Here is a 24,441-nt window from a genome sequence, read left to right on the forward strand (position 1 = left end):
AAATGTGCAAATGTGTCTATCTGAAAAGTGAGTAGCATAGATCTGACCTAGAGTAGGACTCAATGCATGTTTCGTTTTTGTTAACAGTTCTCTCAGAGCTGAATAAGACAAATTCCCTTCCTATCACACACCAGTTCATGTTAAGCCCAGTTCACTCTAGATGGGCATTTAATGGTGATACATTACTACCATTAATGTTTGTCCAATTGGTGTGTCTTCAGGTTTGGACTCACTCTTGAAAGTTTCTGTAACTTGCCAAAATCAATATGTTTTTTTAACATTCCCTCTCAAAATGCAAGGATGCAGTTTAGATTTAAGAACTTCCAGAAAAGAGAGACCAGGTGCTTTGGTCTTAGGATGAAACAGGTTGTAGATTCTACCACTTAAAGTCTAAACTTTGCGGAACTGAAGCCAGAGAGAGAAAATTCTTTGAGGTTGCTATTAAAAGCATTGGGTAGCATTGGTAAGTCAGTCAGTTCAGTCGCTCAGTCATGTCTGACTCTTTGCGACCCCATGAATCACAGCACACCAGGTCTCCCTGTCCATCACCAACTCCTGGAGTTCACTCAAACTGATGTCCCTCGAGTCGGTGATGCCATCCAGCCATCTCATCCTCTGTCGTCCCCTTCTCCTCCTGCCCCCAATCCCTCCCAGCATCAAGGTCTTTTACAATGAGTCAACTCCTCACATGAGGTGGCCAAAGTATTGGAGTTTCAGCTTCAGCATCAGTCCTTCCAATGAACACCCAGGATTGATCTCCTTTAGGATGGACTGGTTGGGTCTCCTTGCAATCCAAGGGACTCTCAAGAGTCTTCTCCAAACAGTTCAAAAGCATCAATTCTTCGGCACTCAGCTTTCTTCACAATCCAACTCTCACATCCATACATGACCACTGGAAAGACCATAGCCTTGACTAGACGGACCTTTGTTGGCAAAGTAATGTCTTTGCTTTTTAATATGCTATCTAAGTTGGTCATAACTTTCCTTCCAAGGAGTAAGTGTCTTTTAATTTCATGGCTACAATCACCATCTACAGTGATTTTGGAGCCCCCCAAAATAAAGTCTGATACTGTTTCCCCATCTATTTGCCATGAAGTGATGGGACCGGATGCCATGATCTTCGTTTTCTGAATGTTGAGTTTTAAGCCAACTTTTTCACTCTCCTCTTTCACTTTCCTCAAGAGGCCTTTTAGTTCCTCTTCACTTTCTGCCATAAGGGTGGTGTCATCTGCATATCTGAGGTTATTGATATTTCTCCTGGCAATCTTGATTTCAGCTTGTGCTTCTTCCAGCCCAGCATTTCTCATGATGTACTCTGCATATAAGTTAAATAAGCAGGGTGACAATATACAGCCTTGATGTACTCCTTTTCCTATTTGGAACCAGTCTGTTGTTCCATGTCCAGTTTTAACTGTTGCTTCCTGACTTTCATATAGGTTTCTCAAGAGGCAGGTCAGATATCAATATTTCCTCATGTGAAGGGATTAGGAGTTAAGCAAATGGTACATTATTAGTCATGACTTGTCATATAGAAGGTATGATTGGATTTATCTTGACAGTACTTTTTTTTTTACTTTCATTATTCTTGGACTAATTCATATAATTTACTATTCCTTAAATTAGTAGAATTTCTCCATTTTCAGAGTGGTTATTCATATCCAAAGTGAAAGTTCTCCAAACAAAATCAAGTAAAAATATCTGACCTTGATTAAATTTAGACTTAATAGAATGCATGTCCTTCTCATTTGTATATATTACTTGTTTTCATTACCCAGAATAATTTTAATTAAGTTTTAAATTCAGTTTACTTGCATTGTATTTTTCAATGTTTTCCTGAATGTGGACTGATGAATTTCACTGAACTGTGTTTAGCATATGTGTTCCCAAAGCAAACATTAATAGTTATATCTCCCATAAATCAGATCAGACGATTTGGAAAGTAGTAAACCACCTACTCACCAATTGTAATAAAACTGAACCTGGTAATTAAGGTAGTCAATTTACTAATTGGGCCTTAAACCACTTGGACCTAGTTTGAGTTATAAGGTACTTTGTATATTCAGTTTAGGTAAAGCCATAAAATTCCTTCAGAAATTTTGCTGTGCATCAGTACTAAAGTGTTGCCCAAAATAAATAAAATGGCATTTGCTTTACCTATATATCAATTTATTCTGAGGCGGGAAGCATCAGAGTTAGCTTCTAGGTAGAAATTAGGATGAGACCTAATCAATCGCAGTTAATCTTAGCTTGATTCAATTCTGAACTAAAGCCAGTTTTGATCTGGCCAAAGCCAGTGTTTCTAGTTTATTATTGGTTCCTTAGCAGTTGACAAATAGGAAGATGTGTTCCAGCTGGGCAATAATCTTCTGACTGGTGGTGAAGACCTTGACACAGTGGGCCCACTCTGACTCCCAGGACTGTGTGAGAGTGCAGACAGGTTGGGTGCAGCTATGGCCAGCTTCAAGGGCCCTACTCTTGAAAGTGTAGTGCTCCATTGTGATCTTGAAATTCTTAATAATTTTTGAATAAATGTCCCACATGTTTATTTCACACTATACCCTGCAAATTACATGGTCTATAGCTCTTTCTGGGTGCCTTCATTCACATGTACCTTTACAGAATTGGTTAAGCCACTGGTTGGGCCTGGTAAGAGGTCTTCCCTTTCTTTTTTCATTTTCCTGAAGCCACTGTGGAACATGCAGGTGTGTATTCTGAGAGCAGGCTTTCTTCTTTATAGTATTATATGTCAGGGTTTCTATGCTGTAGGCAGTAATATGAAGATTAAGAAATGCACAAAAAGTTAAGTAACATTGAGCTTGACACGTTTGTTAAAATCTTTAGAGTTGACATAGGGTTTTTATACCGAGTGAAGGTTCTCTTGGGTTGTCTGCTTCAGGCCTGCTTGCTTGTTACCTATAGAAAATATATCTCTATCTTAAAGTTTCAAAGGCACAGTTTAAAAGAAAGATTAAATAGTTCTTAAATTCCTTTCAATTCTGAGATTCTTTAATTCCTTAAGAAATAGACTTCAGAGCAATAGAGATTTACTCTTTATGTGAAATGATTAAAAACAAGCCTCACTTCTTACAGAGAAAACCAATAATAGCTACTATTTATTGAATACTTACTATGTGCCAGGCACTTGGATTACATGTTGTTTTCTGTATCTTACAATAGCCCTAAGAGGTGGAGTTATTATCTATCTCTTCATTGTGCCAGTGAATAAATGGAAGCTTGGGGAAGGTAAGTCAGGGCAGCCAGGACTCAAACTGGCCTGGCTGACTCCCAAGGTCCCCATGAACAGCCTCTACTCTGTATGGCCTCCCATCAGTTAAACACAGGGCTAAGCTCTGAGTCAAGGCAGGACTTGCCCAGGGAGTTGAATGTGAGGGTGACCTGGCTGTGACCCTGCCACACCATTGATTTCCAAGGCCCATTAGACTGATGTGGTGGCCCAGTGTCTTCTTTCTCCTTCACCTCCATGTGCCTCCATCAAGCTTTAAGTCACTGGCTCAGACAACAGAAATGTCCTCTCTCTGATAAGAGAGGATTTGTCCTTGGTAGGTGCAGGTGATGTGAGGACTCAGTGAGTCCTTGAGATAGGGAGCTTTCTGTGACCCTAAAATGCATTCTGAAGTGTTGAGATGAACACTATGGGAAGGGTCTGGCTGGTTTTCTTTCTGCAGGCTTCTTTCCCCTCCTCCCATTTCACCCAGGCACAATTTTAGGGGAGTTTTAGGATGGATGTTATTAGCTTGCTCTTTCGTTGTTGCTAATATTTTTGTTTTTCAAAAAAGATATACATAGAGTTGAGGATGGATCATCTATTGGAGAGAAATTCTTTTGCATTTCAATTCATTGTCCATTTAATTAAAGGAATGGAGGAGAAAAACGCTGTCATGGACGCATATACTCAATACATTAGAGAAATAGCTCATTCTTCCGTAGGAATTACCCCTGTCAAATCAATGAAGTGGGGTCACTGAGCACATAAATTCTGTTTACATAATTTTAAGCCATCAGAGGTAGAGAATGCATCTTCTCTAAAAGTTTGTTTTGAAATTCTGAAGAGGCCTAAACTGCTATTGTTTCTGGCAAGACCCTTCAATAAAGTTGGTACCTCTCTGTTGTCCCTTAAATTGCTTCTACCAATTACGAAGGTAAGGAGAATCAAGTCTTTGTCTACTTAAACAAAAGGAAAAAATAGGATAATGTGTGTAAAATACTCAGTGCCTGCCATATGGTGATTTTTCTTTAACTTAGCTACTCTGATAGTTGCAGGGCTATCTTATTCTGGATCAGTCTCCTTGTCTGACCAAGAACATCATAACAATACCTTAAGTTTTTTCACCTATAAAGTGCAGATCCTCACCTAAACTAATAAGAAAATTCCTTCTAACTATTGAAATCTGTGATAAAATGTACTGTTCCTTTATTTTTTCTTTTAATGTTTTGGATACCCCTAAGAGTTTTGCTGTGGTGTATTTTTATTTTAAAAATAAATTTGTATTCTCAAACTAATCCATACATTTAATATAATTTATGTCAAAACCTAAATGGGGCATTATTTTTCAGACAGGATATTGAAATTTTTTTCTGAAGATTTTCAGGAAAAGCAAACATCCCCAAATAGCCAGGAAAATGTTTAGAAAAGAATCATAATGATAGGGACCAAGGTACTTAATCAGGAATTATTATGAATTATAATAACTCAGTAAGTTTAAACTGAATAGTGTTGGCACAATAGTAGACAGACAATAGATTGAGTATATGTAATAATATGATAAAATTGACAGTAATTGCTAGTCAGTGGAAAACAGGTATACCATTAAGTAAATTGTGCCAGGAAAATTGACTTACTATTTAGAAAAAATAAAGTTATATTCTTAGCTTCTATTTTATACAAAATAAGTCCTATGTGGGTTAAAGATTTAACAATAAAAAGTAAAATGATAAAAACATTTAGAAGAAATCATGGATGGAAACAATATCTCAGGGTAGGGAAGAACTTTCTTTAAAGCATGAGTGAAGACAGAAATCATAAAGGGAAATGTGGATATCTGTACATTTGAAAGTGTGGAATGGCAAAATAGAGAACAGACCAAGGTAAAGCACAAATGATAAACTGAGAAAAGTTGCTTCATATGACAAAAGGTAAAGACAAGGAGCTTGTTATAACATAATCATTATCTTTCTCATAGAAACATGTGCTAAAGCCTTGGGCAGGCAATTCAGTAAAGCATTACAAAGGGCCAAGAAACAACTTTAACTATCATGTAAGAATTGAATCGCCAGTCTATGTCTGATGCAGGATACAGCATGCTTGGGGCTGGTGCATGGGGATGACCCACAGAGATGTTATGGGGAGGGAGGTGGGAGGGGGGTTCATGTTTGGGAACGCATGTAAGAATTAAAGATTTTAAAATTAAAAAAAAAAAACTAAAAACTAAAAAATTAAAAAAAAAACAAGAAACAACTTTAAAATGTTCAGTGTTACTTGTAATCAAAGAAAAACAAATTGAAAGTAAAAATATGCATGTTCAATTATAGAACTGAAAATGTCCAGTATAGCCAGGGTGTGGGGAAAAAGGCATTGCCAGACACAGATTATAGGAGGACTTATCTTTCAGCATGGCAGAGCTATTTAAAACTATGCCTGAAAGAAAATGATTGTACATGTGTACATATATATAAAAGATGTTTATATTGGAGTTTTAAAATGAGTGAAAAATTGAAAACAGCTTAAATGCTTGGCAAGAGGGGACTGGCATAGTTCTACAACAGAATACTCTGTAGACATTTAAGAATGCTAATATGGCTATAAATTTATTGAATAGGGAGTCACTATCTATTATTGAGGTTCACACTCATCCCTAAAAGCAAAGGAAAACATAGTATAAAAAGTATGATCCCACTTTTTTTGTAAAAAAACTTTATATAAACTCAGGAAGTAGTTGGGAAGGGTCATCAACTAATTTTTAATAGAGGTTACTGCTGGGGGTGGGATTACACTAGTGATAAACTTTTACTTTTTTGTGCTTTCAGATTTTAAAATAAAAACTTTAAAAATTATAATTGTAAGACTTAGTAAGTTGGAAGTAATACTTTAAAATATGAAAAACATTTATAGTAAGGTAGTAAGATTATAGGTGATTTAAAAATTATTTCTTCGTTTTCCAAAATTTCTATTACTCCAAAATAGTTGTACTACTATTATATTAAGAAAATTGAAAAATTAAAAAGGAAGAAAATAAAATCTATATATGAATACACACACACACATGAAAATTCTGAAACACTGCATATCAAAATCTTCATAGTGTTTTCTAGATGATGATGTTGATAAGTGATTTTAAAATGGTTCTTTTTGTTTATATGCATTTATTAATTTAAAAACACAGGTAATACTTATAGAATAAATAAAATTATGGCATAAAACTCCTTTAAAATTTTATATAGTATGATTTACTTTTGTTTTAATAAAAGAAAAACACAAATCCTAAGTATAAATAAGAACTCTGGAACCAATATAAATAAACAATGTGTGTTTAAATAATTTTTGGAAGGAAAAAGTTATTTTGAAAATTTTTAACACCCAGTGACATAACTGGGGACGAGAGGTGACACACTGAAGCTGGACATCGCTGTTGCTCACCAAAATGCAGCTTTTGTTTCCAGTCCATGACCTTAGTTTGCTGTCACCAACAGAGGCTCATGTACATCAGCATTTGGAATTGCAAAGCAAGTCTTGATTGATGGATCTAAAGCGATTTTTAAATTTGGGATCCAAGCATGGACTTTTGTCCCCGCTTGAGTTTCTGTGTCCTTCCGCACAAGAACTGGGCTTCATCCAGGATCTGGGCAGTGGTGGTGTTACCACAAGAATGTTTCCTTGAACTCAGCTCTCCTCTGTCATCTTTTCCTGAGCTGGATGGTGTGGTTGGTACCCCCCAACCCCTGCAAGTGACCACTGAGAGACTCTTGCTTCTGAGATGGTTGGCGCTTCAATCAACATCAAAGTTTTAATTTTCCTTCATTCTCACAATGCAAGGGGAAATTTGGAGCCCCCACTTCACATGGAGTTTCTTGCTTCCCACCTCTCCACTTGGCCTGTTTTCACACCTCCTGCGATGCCTGTACTATGTATCTCATTATAGCAATCTATGAAGCAATCATGTATATGTATCTTGGATTGTCTTGTATTTTTGTTATTTTTCAATCCATGCATCGTGACATACTTCTTGAGGATAGGATACATGACTTTTTTAAAAATATATTTTTAATTGAAGTATAGTTTAATTACAATGTCTTGTTAGTTTTAGGTGTACAGCACAGTGGTTCAGATATACATTCTCTTTCAGATTCTTCTCTCTTCTAGGGATAGTATCGATGTCTTTCAATGCTCAGAAATTATTCTGCATTTTTACATGACAGAGGTAGCCCAGTATAGGGAGAAGATTATTGTTGGAGGCCATGAATTCTAGTCCAGCTCTGTTACTGAGTGAATCTTGAAAACTTCCCTTCCCTTTAAATCCTCAATTTCTTCTTTTCTTTTGGAAAATAAGGGGTAGGACTGCATTTATAATCACAAAATGAATTCTAACTTGTCTTTAAGCAAGATGAGTAACAGCATGACTGAAGCAGACCAGCTCTAAGAAGACTATTTCTTGAAAGATTTGTGGCCTTCTTGATCTATTTTCCTCACATTTGGAAAAGATGGGTGTTAGGAACTTGTTGAATGTTTATAAGAGAAACAATACTGTAAGAAAAATAACAAATGGCAGCTGGTGCTCTGCCTCCATATATAAGGAGTGGTGGAGACTGTGGCAAACTGAACGCTCATGGCCAGTATTATCCTGTTGATTGTTGTCAGCTTTCCAGGTCCTCACATTTTAAAGAGAAGCCAGATAATGTAGCTGTTTATGTCAAGTCTCCTGATTTTTGAATGCTGGCAAGGAACGTAAACAGATTTTGAAAGCATGAGAAGGTAAACACATCTATATCCCATCCAGTTGAAGGTCTGAGCATGTGTGTTTCTGGACTCCTGACCATCTAGGAGCCTGATATCTCAATTAATCATCTCCATCTGACAGGGGGCACTGTTATATGAGCTTAGACAGGTTTCTTATCAATTTCCCAGAGCTGATTTTTAAAGAAAATGTCCATTTTATCAAGAGCATCATTTAGGATATTGAAACTCCTTTCAACATTTCCAAGGATGAAATGAGAATGGCCTACAAAAGAAGTTTGATGTTAAAGTCTGTGCTTTTCTTGATGCTCAGAATCATAGGCAATCAGAGCTGGTGTGATGGTAGAGGGAAAGTTGATGGTGTGCAAGATAAAATGTTGATGGGCTAGAGGACATGTGAAAACAACTGTGAAGAAATAGTCTGAAGAAATGAAGGGATGTGAAGGAAGTGTAGATGGTGAATGAAGGGGCCCTTCTTTGATCTTCTGTCTACAGAGAGGCACTAGAACAATGCCTTTCCTCTCACACACTTCTTTTGCTTTTAGGACTGAACATTTGTTTTCAATTTTAACAGTTACATTGCATGCTTTCATTACACCATTGTCTAAAATATTGCTGAGGCCCTAACCGTTGTAATTTATCTTTTGTACTATATAATTTGGAGCCGCTCAGGCCAGAAAGGAACATCTGTATTGAAAGGTTGAACTCGACACAGTTTAGAGTCCTACACTGGGCCCGTTCTAAGGTCAGTTTCCTCATAAACTTCGTTATCACTGTTGGTTTTTATTCATTCTATTTGACATATTAAGCTTCTGTATCTTGGCATAAAGGACACAATATTGCAGCATATTGGCAAGCTCATTTGCTTTTCCCAGCTAGTGTTGTGTCCAAATATCAATCCCCAGGGATAAACACGTGTATATCGACTGCAGGAAAATGAAGCTTAGCAGCAGGTGGCCTTTTGCTGCCTAATGAACATGGCAATCTGTTACTATCACCGCGGCGCTTTTCACCAGACAATTAGGCAACTAAGCATGTAATTATTCAGGCCAACGAGAAGAGGCTCTCCTCTAATTTTATCTTTTCATTGCTGTTTACTCACCCACACTCCCCTCATTAGCGAGAGATTTTCCAGTCTATGCTAATTGGTTTCAATAACATTCATTTCAGTTGAAAGAGAACGATTCCGTTAATTGAGAATCGAAAGAATCTTTTCATTTTAAGTGCGTCCTGCAATGGAAATCTGAATACTCTCAACAGGTTTGGGCTAATGAAATTAAGTCACACAGCCATTAGTGGTGTAATAGAAATAAAGTAATTTATTTTCATTGAAGCATGTGCTATAGGTCCAGAACAATTAATACAGCTTGAAGAGGACAGTAACTTGTAAAAAAATAGATTGAGGGTAAACAAGATGATTTCCCTTAGAATGGCTTGTTTAATTCTTGGTTTAAACCCCTTGTCCTTGTGGTGCCACTTCTGAAGCATTTAAAGTGAAGAGAACTCATTTGTAAAATGACAGTTATGTAATTGTATATGAATAGCCCTGTTATTTCCTAGAGCAGCCACTTAAATGTATCAAGATGACTCACTTGGTTAGCCCTATTGGATATTTTAAGCTGAATGTGCTTATAAAAGTTTTACAGCAAAACAATTAGTCAACCTGAGTATTTCAGTCTTCTTTATGTAGCATCAGCATATTTACATGTGCGTGGTTTAGAATTGTACTGAGTCCTATGTCACAGCTATTATCATTTGATGGACCTTGGAATCCATCACAGGTATTATGATATCAGGCACTGCAGTGTCAGTTCCAGGAACAGGCAGAGAGAATTTAAAATATGAGGTACTAGCAAGTGTATTTACACAAAAAATATACTGTTTCTCCAAACAAACTAAATTATCAAAGAAAAATCTTAAATGTAAATGAAATGAAAGACTTTGGTTTGGGCTGCCTGTTCCAATTCTGTATTGACAAGTTATCCCCGATTAGAAGACTAGTATTTTTTTCTTGCCAGCAAGAATTTGTTTTTAAAGCAAATCTCTTCCAGTTTCAGAGGGTGAAATATTGAATACATTACTTTCACGTGTACAAAAACATACCTATATCATGACACTTTTACCAAAATTCTCATATCTTATTTAGTTGTTATTTTTTTAATGGAATAATCAATATGAAACCATTTGGGTTGCTGTCAGACTAGCTGCCTGTGTATAAAATTCCCTTTCCTTCTCACACACAGAACCAGAGTTCTGCTGTGGCCATTAGTATATAGTACAGGTCTGCTTGTTTCTAGAAGCTCCTGTGGATGTCAGTTGGTAGGTGGGTGGGAGGGGAGGTGGGGGTAGCATATTATGCAAATGTTATGTCTATTTTTTTTTTTAGTTAGATTCAAAACTGCATAATGGGGACAGGCTTACAAAATAATACACTGCATAGTGTTATGAATATTTCAAAGAATTATTTCTTTATTTTGTGCATAGCTCAGAGAGCTGACATTTGATTTATAGCTGCACGGATGTACCTGGGGTTGCTAAGGTTACCCAGTTTCATTCACCCATAGATATTTGAGATCTACATAATGCCATCACATCCTCCACTGCATTTCAAAGTGATGTTGATGAATGGTGCCTTCCTTAGATGATATTTCCATTTAGATATGATATATCTCATGATTTCTGTCTTTTAAAATATTGCGGTTGATGAAATTTTACATTATGTGCTTATACAGAAAGCAGTGATACATATTTTTTTCAGTTTTAAAGTTTCAAAAACCTGTGAAGAGTGGACTTCCCTTCCCCACTCCCCATCCTGCACCTATTCCCATATGTTGAGGTTTACTATGACTAATACTGAGCTCCTTTTTTTTCTTAAGAGAAAAAACCCACATTATTGTTTGTCTTATGTTTAGAGATATAACAAAAGACTAGCTAGTCACCTGCAATTGTTTTTATGATGTTTCATATCTTTGCAACAAAGGCTTAAGTTTCAGAAAAAATAAAAACACCTTGTGAGTTTTTGATAAGAAACCTATGGAAGTTATTTTTTTCCAGCAGATCTTTTTTTAAAATTTAAATTTATTTATTTTAATTGGAGGCTAATTACTTTACAATATTGTATTGGTTTTGCCATACATCAACATGAATCTGCCACTGGTGTACACGTGTTCCCCATCCTGAACTCCCCTCCCACCTCCCTCCCCATACCATCCCTCTGGGTCATCCCAGTTCACCAGCCCCGAGCACCCTGTATCATGCATCGAACCTGGACTGGCTATTTATTTCACATATGATATTATACATGTTTCAATGCCATTATCCCAAATCACCCCACTCTTGCCCTCTCCCACAGAGTCCAAAAGACTGTTCTATACATCTGTGTCTCTTTTGCTGTCTTGCATGCAGGGTTATCATTACCATCTTTCTAAATTCCATATATATGCGTTAGTATATGTATTGGTGTTTTTCTTTCTGGCTTACTTCACTCTGTATAATCAGTTCCAATTTCATCCACCTCATTGGAACTGATTCAAATGTAGTCTTTTCTATGGCTGAGTAATACTCCATTGTGTATATGTACCGCAGCTTTCTTATCCATTCATCTCTAGTATATCTTTTTAGAATTTTCACTTATAAGGTTTTTTTTTTCTTTCTTTCTTTCTCTCCACACATACACACACACACACACACACACACGTACATAAACCAGCACATGCATGCAGGGCTTCCCTGGTGGGTCAGTGGTAAAGAATCTACCTGCAATGCGGAGACACAGGTTTGATTCCTGGGTCAGAAAGATCCCCTGGAGATGGAAATGGCAACCCACTCCAGTATTCTTGCCTGGGAAATCCTGTGGACAGAGGATCCTGGCAGCCTACAGTCCATGGCGTTGCGAAAGAGTTGGACATGACTTAGCGATTAAACCATGCATATATGTAATTTAAAACATGTATTTTACTATTGCTTACAATGAACACTGACCTTTTATCTTGTGATGCACTGCAGTCCTAGAAAGAAGTCTGGTTCAGGGTCTCCCAACTTCAACGGAATCAGCATCAAATCTAAGGAAGAAAATAGGTAAAAATTGAAAATCTCTATTTCTACCAGAATAGACCTGGCTTCATGGGGCAATAAAGTTGCTAATGGAGAGAGAAGAACACATGCAAAGAGCCATGAGCCCTATCTTATTAAGTACAGATCGGTGGATTACATGCTTTCATTTCTCCCTAACCAGATGTGTTGAATTCTGAAAAATTAGTTTTTTACTCCCCTCTTCCGAGTGAGAAAATAGTAATGGAAAAGACTGGGATGATGAAATGTAGGAAAGATTTATGAGGGCTGTGGTTAAGGCTTTTGCACCATGTTCTTTGGAAGGAAACAGAGACAGTTTGGCTAAGAATGAAGGATGGAGAGTGAAGGGGTGGAGCAAAGAGGTTGTTGGGAGAAGGAGACCGCTGAACTGGGGAAAAGCCATTGAGAAGGGTCTGTGGAAGGTGAGGGGCCAGAGAGTGAGGAATAACAGAAGAGGTGACTGGGGTCAGGTGAAGTTGCAATGTGTGACATGGTCAGCCATGCCTAACAAGATTCTGCACTATGGATGTTTCCAGAAGATCGCAACATGATAGCAGAGTTGCTTTGTTGGGCTGTAAGTTATTAAAAATATTTTGAGTTAGCTGCAACATTTACACATTGGAAGATTTCATAGAGAAATTCTGAGTTTTGGATACTTCTGCAAAATCAGATCTGGAAACACTGGATCTGCATTCCTGGATAGAAAACTTAAATGGAGCTTAAGAGTGTCTGACCTGTTTACAAGACTAAGCGTCTCCAGGTTGCCCCAGCCCCCTCCCCATCCTGAGAACCCAACTACTTAAATTAATACACCTAGTCCCTTTGGGCAGGTGAATGCACTCCTGCTTGACTCTGGTATTCATGTGACTTTGTAACTCTGTTTTCTGCTCTACACCTAATACCTGGCAGATAATCGATGATCAATAAAGGTTTGTTGAATTAATAGAAGATAATGCCTTGTTGTATTATGAACATGCAGGTCTGTTCTTCATGGGAAATTGTAAGATCTTGTAGAGTGAGGATTGTATCTTCTCATCTTTGTAACTTCCATGTCAACACAGCAGAGTAAATATTTAATAAACATTGGTTCAATGTTGCACACATATTGTGAGGCTAAGCAGTTGCTGTCTTTATAAAGAGAAGGAATCTCATTACTGAGAGATGGAAGACAGCAGGTCTGCTAAGCTGATGGCCACAGTGAGCCGAGCAAGATCATACAGCCCTGACCAGGATGGTAAAGGGGCTGCTGGCCTCTGAGCACAGAGCCCGTCCTCACAGTAAGCTGATGTTGTTTGATCATTAGCTCTCAGGCTGTAAGAGAAAGCTTTTGGAAGTCCTACCTGTTACTCTCTTTGGTTGCCCGCTTGCCTTTGATTTCATTTCTCTTGGCCTAACTTGACCTGCCTCTGGACTCCTGCTTTCCCTTCATTCACTTTTTACCCTTCATTTGTCCCTCCGTTAAGTCTGGTTACACATCCTTCCATTTTCCTATGCAGCCATCTCCAAACTGACGTCCCAATTTTGTGATTTTTTGCCAGGTTTGGCTCACATTTAAAGCAGAGAAGGAGTAGTGATGGTTGGGAGTGGAGAATGAGAAGGAATTTGAATTGTTTGTTTACCTTTTGTGTTCTGTTTATAATTTCTGAACAAAACCCCTCTCCAATAAGACCATCTGGGGAGGTTCAGGAACACAGGCTCAGGCCCCAGACTTCTTGGGTTTTTGTTCTAACTCTGCCTCTTATCAGTTCTGTGACCTTGGGTAAACTATTTAGCCTCTCTGACCTCAGTGCCCTTGTTTGTAAAGTGAAAATAACATCATGTGACTCATAATGTCATTGTGAAGACTGAATGGGTAAATATAAGTACATTGCCTAGAACAGTGCTGCTGCTGCTGCTGCTAAGTCGCTTCAGTCGTGTCCGACTCTGTGCGACCCCACAGACGGCAGCCCACAAAGCTCCCCCGTCCCTGGGATTCTCCAGGCAAGAACACTAGAGTGGGTTGCCATTTCCTTCTCCAATGCATTCAAGTGAAAAGTGAAGTCGCTCAATCGTGTCCGACTCTTCGTGACCCCATGGACTGCAGCCTACCAGGCGCCTCCATACAAGGGATTTTCCAGGCAAGAGTACTGGAGTGGGTTGCCATTGCTGGCATATAGTAAATGCTCTGATTTCCAAGGCAATCTGTGTCCAAGGTTTTGTGAGCCTCTGTTATCATATCTGCACTCTTATTTGGACCAAACTATATGTATAACTTAATTTTTACCCACTCATCCCTCTGCCATTCCAAGCATAGAGTTCTGGATCACTCATTTATTTAATCAGTATTTACCTGATGATTGCTAAGTGCCGGATATTTTTCTAGGCTCTTGGATACAATGCAGTTTTGTCTTTGTTTTCATGGGTTTCATACTCTACCTGGAGAAGAGGTTCAATAAAAAAAGAGCATCTCAGCACTTTAAAGAACCTCTCAGTGTATTTTATAGTGCCATGAGTGGGGGATTACTTTGTATGCTGTGAGTGTGTGTGTGTGTGTGTGTGTGTGTGTGTGTGTGTGTAAAATCATTTTAGAGAGGTTGGTTAAGGAGGATTTCTCTGAACGGTGACATTTGGATGGAAACCTGAATAGGAGCAAATCAGCCATGCAAGGAGCTGGCTAAGGGTGTTTCAGGAAGAGCAAATAGTAACTATAAAACCCCCAAGGCTAGAATGAGTTTGACAGTTTCCAGAAAGAAGACATATGTGGTTGGGGCAACTCTGGACTCTGATGGAGAAAGGTACAAGAAGTGATCAGACATGATTTCATAGTCCTCATGGGGCAGGGGAGATGCTTAAATTTTACTCTATATGTCATAGGAACTGTTAGAGGATTTTAAGTAATCCTTAAAATGACATAGTGATTTTATGTTTTCAAAATACCATGTGGTTGAATGACTATTATGCATACATATTGTCAATATTTCTGGAAATAATAATTTAGTTAATTAATTACATGTTGCATGCAATGCATAGACCATCTATAAGTAAGACAGCCCCAAACAACAGTGACTTAAATGACTGAAATACGGTAGCTTGTTTCTCTTGTGCATGGAAGTATGGAAGTAGGCAATTCCAGGGCTGATACGGGGATTTGGCTAGATGAAAAACTCAGAGTACAGTACCCTTTCAGCTCTCTGGTCTACTATCTCTAAGTGTAACCTTCAACCTTACGGTCCAAAGTAACAGCAAGAGCGCCAGCCATTGTATCAGTCTTCTAGGCAGTACAGATGAAATTGGAAAGAACATATGCAAATTGTCTTGAGGTTGACATATGACACATCTGCTTATGTCTCTTTAGCCACAACTTATTCCTATTTCCACAATTATCTGTAAAGAAGGTCAAGGAGTGTAGTCTTTATTCTGAGCAACTATGTGAGCTAAAACCTACGAATTTTGCTACTGTAGAAGAGGGAAGACAGATATTGAGGGTCATTTAGCAATCTGTCTGCCATATAATTCTGTTATTAAACTAAATCCGAGTTCATTAAAGCTGGAAGTGATTTAGAGATTTGCTAGGTTAACCACTTCTGTGGTACCATTTATACAGTTGCTTTAACTCAGTTCCAGAATCTCCAGTACCCAGAGTCTCCTGGAGAGTCAATCAGTAGTTCACTGGGGGAACTGTGATGTCTCCTTGGGTCTTCTTAGCAGGAGCCAGTTATGAAGTTCCCTAGCCCCTTACTCCCTCGCACAATAAACAACATCCAGTGGAACTGTGCGGGATGAGTGGATTTGAGTGTAATTTGAAAATGCCAACTTTAAAAGCCTAAGAAGCATCAATCTCAAAGGTCACTATTGAGAAATCTCATCTCTCAGTTCCCCGAAGGAGACTGTTTGAGATCCTGGTCAGCAAGTAGTAGGTTTGGATCAGGGATGGGCCTTTAACAGGTGGGGTCTTCCAGCTCCCAGAATCAGTTTTCATTTTCCTCTTTTCTTTCTTATTTTAAAAAATATTCATGCCCTGATGAGCAATGCATTCCCTAGAGCAGAATAGAGATGACCCCATGGAGCACTGGGCTCTGTTGATGGGAATTGCTTTTACCTTCTGGAAAGAGAATAGGCCACAAAGGATCAATCTTTTCTCTGTTGTATCTCTTTCAAGTTGAACTGCATTGGACAATGAGTGGATTAAAAAAAAATTCTATGGCCTGGTGTGCCTCAGATGCATTTGCCAATTTTAACATCATTCTCCGAGTTATATAAAACTGGAGAATAAATGCCCAAGCCTTCTGTATGGTGAGCAGTTTACTTCCCAGGCAGGGATCACATTTGTAACAAATCTCCTCAGAGATGCATTTTGTAAGTGAAGTGAAGAAATCATTAGCGAAGCAATATTTGAAGAAGCAGCCTGGCCCAGTTCTGAAAGCAACTCTATTTTAACCTTTAAAAGATATCATTTTACTTACCAGGCTGCTTATTACAATTACACAGTGTTTTCCTTGGCTCCTGGCTCCATTAAACATATGTTTTATAGCAAGTTCTCAATTACATTATCCTGACAGGCTGGCTCATAAGGGCATGTTGTAAAGTAGAGAGACTGCAAAGCGCTAAACTGGCCCTCATTAAGTTTATAGTTTTATTACCTTGTTTAGGGCACTTTTTCTTCCCTTCCTTTCACCGGCTTTCTTTTGTGACATTTAATTTATAAGAAGCAAGGGGACACTCTTGTCCTTGTGGCTGGCAAACTCTCCAGCAAGAGGCATTGAAGGGATGTGTCTTTAGCACGTGATGCCCATCCCACTGCCCTCCTCTGGCCGTTAGTAAATGGCTTTTCTTTCCCCTAAAGGTTGCCCACTATGTCAGTACCCTTTAAGTGTTAAACAGCAACAGGCTATGCATTTTGGTCTAAGACTGGTTGCTCTTAGATGGAGATGAGCTCTTCACAAGCTTGCAGGGCACACTTAGGTCAATGGGTATTTAACAAATGATGTGCATCACTTCCCCTAGCTGGTCATCTTTGCTGATCTGCATAAGCAGTTCCTTTGCGCCAGCCCACAGTCAGCCTCTTGGAGAGGTTGGGCTGGATTCTCTCACCGCAGCACTGAGGTCAGCTGAACTATTTTAATTTACAGAACATTACGCATGCATAAATATATTTATATCTCCATACCCCGACAAGGGAATTAAATCAGTTTGAATTTATGTAAAATGTGTTATCATTATTGGACAAGGAAAGAGGATCATGCTCAGATGCACAAATATCATCTGGCCACTGCTAATTATGGGCATGTTAAAAAATGGCTGGTGGTTGCTTCTAAACCCAGACGGAATATGTGGATGTTGATTATGAAGAGCTATTATATATTGATAGGCTAGGATTTATTACTGAAAGTATAAACCGATTGCTCCGGATTGCATAGTAGTCAGACACTGGGGAATCGGTCTTGGAGCTGTTAGACCAGGGTAATCTATCAGGAGGAGGGGAGTGTATTCTATCAATTAAGGAACATGCAATTCTACTGATTCGCTATTGGCAAGCTAATAGAGGTAATGGGTTTTCCTAGACAGTCCAGGTACCATACAGCCGAGTTGGGGAAAATAGTGACATTAGACAAATAGATGAACAGTTCATTAAACCTGAATGAAGCCTGTGATGGGGCCAGAGAGCTGGAGGACCCTTAGCTCTAGAATGTCCTGTGTGGGAGCCTCTTAGGTGGAAAGAGGTGGCTGAACCAACAAGAATGTAGATGCCTTTTGCCATTGATATATGCAGCAAACTAATGTTCATGGGATACTCACAGGAACCCTTTGGTGTGAAAGCATGTCAGCAGTGTATATCACTAAGCTAGTGTCGCAATAATGATGCATTAAACACAACCTCAAAAAACTTAGCGGCTTAAACAAAAATTCTTATCTTTCTTGCTCATGGGTCCATGGGTCATTGGGGGTTTGGCTTTACCCCATGTGTGTAGCTCTTGCACAGAGGTGGGAAGGATGGTAGCTAGCCAGGGCATGTGCTTCTCTTGGCTTTGGCAGATGCACAGATGTCCAAGTCAAACTATGCAGGCACCTTTCTACATCTGCTAGAGTCATGTCCACCCACATCCTGTTGGTCAAAGGAAGTCTTAGGGTCAAGCCAACATCCAGGGGCAGGGAAGCATACTGCGCCCCAGCAAGAGTGTGAATATATAAATTTACTATGGGGAAGCAGAGAAATGTGATCAACAAGCTATATGGTACCTTCTGTAGTAGAAGCTGAGTTTGGATCCCTCTCTTCCTCCTACTCCCCCTCCCTGTCCCTCCCCCACCAAGAGCCCACTAGGCCATACTGCTGTTTGTCCCTAGTCTCCAGAAGCAGACTTTGTGCTTTAATCCTGCTCCTCCTCAGGTGGTGCCAAGTTGGTGTATATTACAGCATATCAACCAACATGGTTTGTAAATTGAACTCAATTTTTAGAATAAAAACTTTTGCACTTCTGCCACTTTTTACTGCAGAAGTCACCAGTGAGTTCCTTTGCTCTCCCAGATATGTCTCGTGTTTGCTTTCCTTAAACAAAAGCTGACAAAACAAGGGTAATAGGATGTAGCTGCAGCCCATCTGAAGTGAGGCAAAAAGGACAGGGAGGGCCAGCGCACTTAGCAGGGAGAGTGAGAGAGCAGTGCACGTGGGCTCTTAAGAGTCTGCTTGGTTCCCTCTGTGTGTTAGTGCGGAGTTACTAGGCAGTGAGCTAAAGTTTACTCGAACAAAAACTCCATGAAGGCAGGAATTTTTGTCTGCCTATGTCCATTGCCACATTCCCTGAACTATAACCAGATGCAGGGAACATGGTGGCTTCTCAATATGAATTAACTGTGTGGATGAATGAATGAATGAAGGTGAAACTAGTTCTTTCGGGACAACCACAGCCTCTAATGATGTCCAAGTTTAGGCTGTAAATAGAAAGTTTATCCTTTCTTTTCATTTAGGGGGTAGAAGGGATGACCTTGGAGAATGGGGAAGCAGAGAGGAGAAGTAGCCTTGGAACCTCAGCTTAGAGGCAGGGGTCAGGAAGGCTAAAGAGAGGGCTAATGTCTATTCTTTGTCTTATATTAAGTAGCAAGGGTCTTGTAGCTCCTTGTCTTGCCTCACCAAAAACGGCCTTCCTATAAGGCCTGTAGAAACTTTCAGGCCACAAAAATAAAGCACAAAACATTTAAAAAGCCAAAAGAAGGGGGATCTTGATTCTTGTAGGTGAGGCAGAAATTATGGCTGGTTTGTAGGGGGTAGAAAAATAAAAGACTTAGATCTAGCTTGGCTGTGGTAAATAGGCAAGCAAAGGGATAAAATAGCAACCAGCCAACAAGAGAAAGCTCAACCCCACCAGGGCAGGGACAGACTTTTACAATGTGGTAGCTTTAGAGCCCAACCCAGATCCTGGGGCAGGCTTCACAGAGACTGCAAATATCCAGCTGCCATTGTTTTGCCACTCATGGGATGATCTGAGGAAGGGAGAAAGGCGATTGGCCAGGAAAAGAAACCATAAGATTGGATTGGCCACCTGACCTCAGGCACCATAATTTCTCTGGTTAGAAATGTAATTTCTGGGCTTTCACCCAACACCCAAGACTGTTCAGTACCAAGCTTCTACACATATACAACATTCTATAACAAGCACACACTTCTAACCCATGCTGCTTGAATATAGGCCACTGATATAATTCTATTGATTTCTGTCTCATCCACCCTGGAAGATTTTCATCCATCCTAGATTCTAATTTCTAAGACTCTTTTATTTCCTCCTGACCTGTCTTGGCAGCTTTGAATTTTGGGTTTCTCCAGTTGGCCTCTCCCAGACTCCTTATCATCATATTTCCCAAACCCACCTCCTCAAATTTCCCTAAATCTTGCTTCTCCTTCTAGAGCCCCTCTCTTAATTAATTGATCAACCCCCTGAGATACCTTCTCTTCTCTTTCCCATGCCTAATTAAAAACATGCTGTTTTTTTTTTTTTTTTGCCCTAAATATTTTCCAAGGCCATTTCCTCATTTCTAATCCTGCAAATGCTGTTCTGGCTCCAACCCTATCATTTCTTGTCGGTGCTATCAAACCAGCCTACCACCTGGTCCCCGCCTCAGGTCTCACCCTCTTCCTATTTATCCTCTTAGCCGCTGCCTGAGGGACTCTATTTAAAATGCAAATCTGGCCAGTGAGCCCTCTGTCTTGGGCTACCTCCGGGTAAGTGTAAGCTCCTTACAAACACGTGGAGGTGCCCCTCCTCCTGCCCACCTCCCCGACCTCATCTCCTGCTGCTCCTTGACTAACACTGACTACCCAGAAGGCTTTGGATGGTTTAGGGTTTGTTCTCTGCACACACTTTGCTGTTTTAAGTCTTGGCCTCTTCTTAACTCTATTGTCTTGTCAGCGGCGTTTTTTTTTTTTTTTTTGTCAGCTTCCCAGCTGCCTGTGTGCGAGCTAAGTCGCTTCAGTCATGTCTGACTTCTGCAATCCTATGGACTGTAGCCTGTCACACTTCTCTGTCCATGGGATTCTCCAGGCAAAAATACTAGAGTGGGTTGCCATTTCCTCCTCCAGGGAACCTTCCCAGGGATCAAACCTGAGTCTCATTTGTCTCCTGCAGTAGCAGGAGGTTCTTTACCATTATGGCCACCTGGGAAGCCAGAATCTGCCTGCCAGTACAGGAGAGAGTTAAGAGGCACAATTCGATCCCTGGGAAGATCCCCTAGGGGAAGAAATGGCAACCCACTGCAGTATTCTTGCTTGAGAAATGCCATGGACTGAGGAGCCTGGCTGACTATAGTCACAGGGTTGCAAAGAGTCAAACGCTGTGCGACTGAGGCATGACACAGGTCTCTCTTACTATCTATCTCTCAGCTCTTGTGCCTTCTCTACAGGGCAGCACTAAGTGCTCCTCGGGGTCCCACAACACCGTGTGGCTCCCTCATCATTTAATAATATCTCACTTTCCTTCTTCCAGGCTTACCGAGCAATACACCATTTAAGGAAAGAGATCTTTTTCATTCACCTTATTACTGCCAGCATCTAGCATAGTGCCTAATGCATGGAAGATGCCCAGTAAATATTTGTTGGGCTGACCAGAATTGACTCTGCATTTTCCTTACTTTTCTTACCTCTGACTTAACAGCCTTCAATGATGAGAAGTCAGCGTGAGGCAGAGGTTTTCTTTTGGAGCCTAAAATCGGTAACTTTGTCATTGTACACCTAACTGAAAAAGAAAAAAAAAATCAACTTTGATGTTTTTGGAGGCTACATCTGAAGTTGAAAGGTTGACGTTTGCATCATGATAGAAAGTAGTGGTCTTTTCAAATGATTTTGCTTCAACCTTCCCAATAAAACAAATGAACTGTGTGCATGGGATTTTGACGTGCTGGTTTTTCTTTGACACTAAAATGAAATGAATGTGCAAAGGCACAAAAACAGTATGTATCCTCAATTGGATAAAAGCTCACCTTTATCTCCCTCTGACCCTTTTATTTTCACAATACTAAAGAAATATTAAAAATGGTAGGGGCTGGCGAATTTTTAGAAAAGCTATCAGTTCCCACTCACTTTCCATCCCGTTGCTCTAGTGTAACCTTGACCTCCTCTTCCTCTCACCTCTGCAAATACTTCCCAGAGTTGGCTTCCTTCTGCTTTCTGAAGCCCACAATTGACATCCACACAATGGAAAAGTCTCTGTTGCATGATCTTTTCTTGGAATCCATTCCCCTGGGCTGTGAAGGCTTGATCTAAATCACTGATCAACATGTCTTTGGAGAAAGTTCCAGGACCCCTGGACCACCTCTCCCACCCCTAGATAAATGGGGCTTTGAGTAGAGGCATATTTAGGTTCCAAGGGGAGGAAGGAGGGCCTGGGGGGATGTGAGAGTGCATGCCAGGTGGTGGTGTGGAAATAAGCACAAAGATAGCCCCCACTCCTTTTGATCACATTCTCTTCATTGTGTTTCTTTCACACTGGTTCATCTTAAGATCACAGTCTATAAGCACTGTGGCCATCTATAAGCTAAAAATTTGGAGAATGGGATCAAGGGAAACCATGGGCCCTCTTGCTCCCTTCTAGAACTGCTAAGGGACTGGGAGACTGGGCTTTGGGGAAGCAATCTGATGAATGCGTGCAAATATGCATGTCTATGTGTGATTACAAGAATATGAACTGTTTGTGTGTTTATGTGAAAGTTTGTGTGGGGTTGTGAGAATGTATGTAAATGTTTGTAGGTGTATGTACTTACGTGAATGTGTGTGAGTGTATATTTGTGTCTGTGTGTGTGTTGTGTGAGTGGTGAGTGGATATGAGTGTGAGTGTGTAGTTTTCTGAATGTGTATGTATATGTCTGTGAGTTTGAAGATACAGTGTTTTGAGAAAAAACTCCCTCCTCCCACCTCCAGTTGTTTTCCTGACACAATGTTCTGCAGTGACAGAACCACATGACCTTAACTCCCTCATCATGCATCCTCCCCCTGCCACATCATCCAGATAAACCTACATCCTATGTATAAACAACATGCTTTGACTTCTACTTCCAATCATGCTTGTATTGTCTGATCTTCTCTCAGAGAGATGTGCCAGAGTGGCCTCTGCTCTTACAATGAGTTGTTAGTTACAGGACCAGGAAGAGAGGAAGTGTCTAATGTAAGTCCTGGAAAGCCAATTTAAAGAATGGGAAGGCTTGAAATAGAGGGAAGATTGTAGGGCTTGGAAAAAGTTTCTGGACATAAGAGGTGGCAGCTGTAGCTTTGTATATATGCCTTGTAGCCATATACCTTTTTTGAATGAGAGGGGGATCCTTAAAAGTATCTACTAGAGCAAGAAACTCCTGATAAACGTGTAGAAAAGTGTATTTCCAAAGAATATTCCATAGCAATATTTTCCCTCCTATGTTTATTTGCAATGTGACATTATTATTATATTTTTCTATTTATGCCCCCCTTGAATAAATCTGAGCTGTGATCTATTTTGACTAAAAGAATATGACAAAACTGACACCATGTAACTTTTGAGGCCAGGCTTTTAGAAGTCTACAGTTTATATCTTCACCTTCACTCTCCATTGTGACAAGCTCGTCACATGGAGGTGCCCATGTGGATGGGAACTGAGGTGCTCTATTAACAGCTCACACTGAGCTTTCAGCTGACATCCAGCTCCAGCTCCCAGTCTTGTGGGTCAGTCCTCTTAATACTTCAGCCCATCTGAATCTCTGCAGAACTGTAGACACAGTCAATACCACCGGAAACAGAAGAATCACTCAGCGGAGCCCAGTCAACCCACATAGTTATGAGCAGTAACAAATGGCTATTGGTCCTTGAAGATACTAATTTTGGGGGAAGTTCATTATGTGCCAACAGATAACCAATTTACTAGGTGAAGTTACTGCTGTTGATTGAGCTGGGTAGTGAGAAGGCTTTCTCCACAATTGCCAGAGAGTGAGCAAAAATCAACTTATGCAGAAAGCAGATGATTGGAGAAGGCATATTTCATTTATGTTTTTCAGAGAAGTAGTCATTAAATCTCTAACCTTCATATTATACAAAATAATTAAAAGAAAATGTTAATTGCATTTATTTTTGAATAATGGCTGCTTATCTATATTAAACATTTCTACAGTGAACATTTACTATCTCTGTAACAAGATAAAATATTATTAGAAACAGTTAATGGGCTTCTTATTTAGCTTTTCTGAAAGTGGCATATTACCTTAAGGCATGCTGCACCTCATACTGTGAAGGCAGGGGGATTTTTTTTTTTTTCCTGAGAACTTTAGCGTTTACTTAATTATTAGAAAGTTCTAATGAGGATTTCACTGCCTGGTTTTCAATACTCAAAAATTCTTTTTTATTTAGTGAATAGATTTAAATCATACTTTGTCAGCTTGAAATGTGAAATCCCCCTTTTGAGTCAGTCTTAGTTAAGTTAGATCATAGATTTAGCTGGGTTCACAGAGAAAGGCCCTTGAGCTGGCAGGGTGCAAGGCACTGTAGGTTACCATCTTTCTACTTTTATTGATCTATTAACCATTACCTTGTGTCAGTGAACACCAGTGCATATGCTTCTCCCCTCTTCCTGGAAACATGTCTGAACTGTTTTTGCAGCCACCATGTGTCTTGTGTTCTGGTTCGTGGGATGGCCCATTCAGAACATCCATGATTTCTTAGCCTCCATCCTCTGGTCCAGTTCTACAGTACCTGAGAAGTCACATGATGAGGAAAGTAGTACCACCAGATGGAAAAGGATCTCTACATGACTAAGTGGAGAGTGTCAACATAACCACCCACCTCAGTGACCTGCAGTGGACTGTGACTTGAGTATGAAAAACATCTTTGTTATGTTAAGCTACTGACATTTTCTTGGTTTAGCTATTGGCATTCCCTGAGTAATATGTATTTATGCTAGAAAGTGCTTTATTTTTTA

The 24,441-nt window shown here is 39.7% G+C and overlaps 1 protein-coding gene across 2 annotated transcripts in view; it reads left to right on the plus strand.

Moving 5' to 3' along the window:
* Nucleotides 1-13,171: 13,171 nt before the first annotated feature.
* The window catches only part of LOC138424570 (uncharacterized), a 404,438-nt gene continuing 393,168 nt past the window's right edge, over nt 13,172-24,441 (plus strand). The window contains exon 1 of one of the 2 annotated variants that reach the window (XM_070289414.1): nt 13,172-13,317. In XM_070289414.1, coding sequence (XP_070145515.1) covers nt 13,272-13,317 — 46 coding nt within the window. In that variant the 5' untranslated portion in view covers nt 13,172-13,271. The remainder of the gene's footprint in view (nt 13,318-24,441) is intronic. The other variant, XR_011250869.1, reaches the window with a different exon arrangement.

The sequence above is a fragment of the Ovis canadensis genome, chromosome 1 (genome assembly GCF_042477335.2).
Source record: "Ovis canadensis isolate MfBH-ARS-UI-01 breed Bighorn chromosome 1, ARS-UI_OviCan_v2, whole genome shotgun sequence".
NCBI lineage: Eukaryota > Metazoa > Chordata > Mammalia > Artiodactyla > Bovidae > Ovis > Ovis canadensis.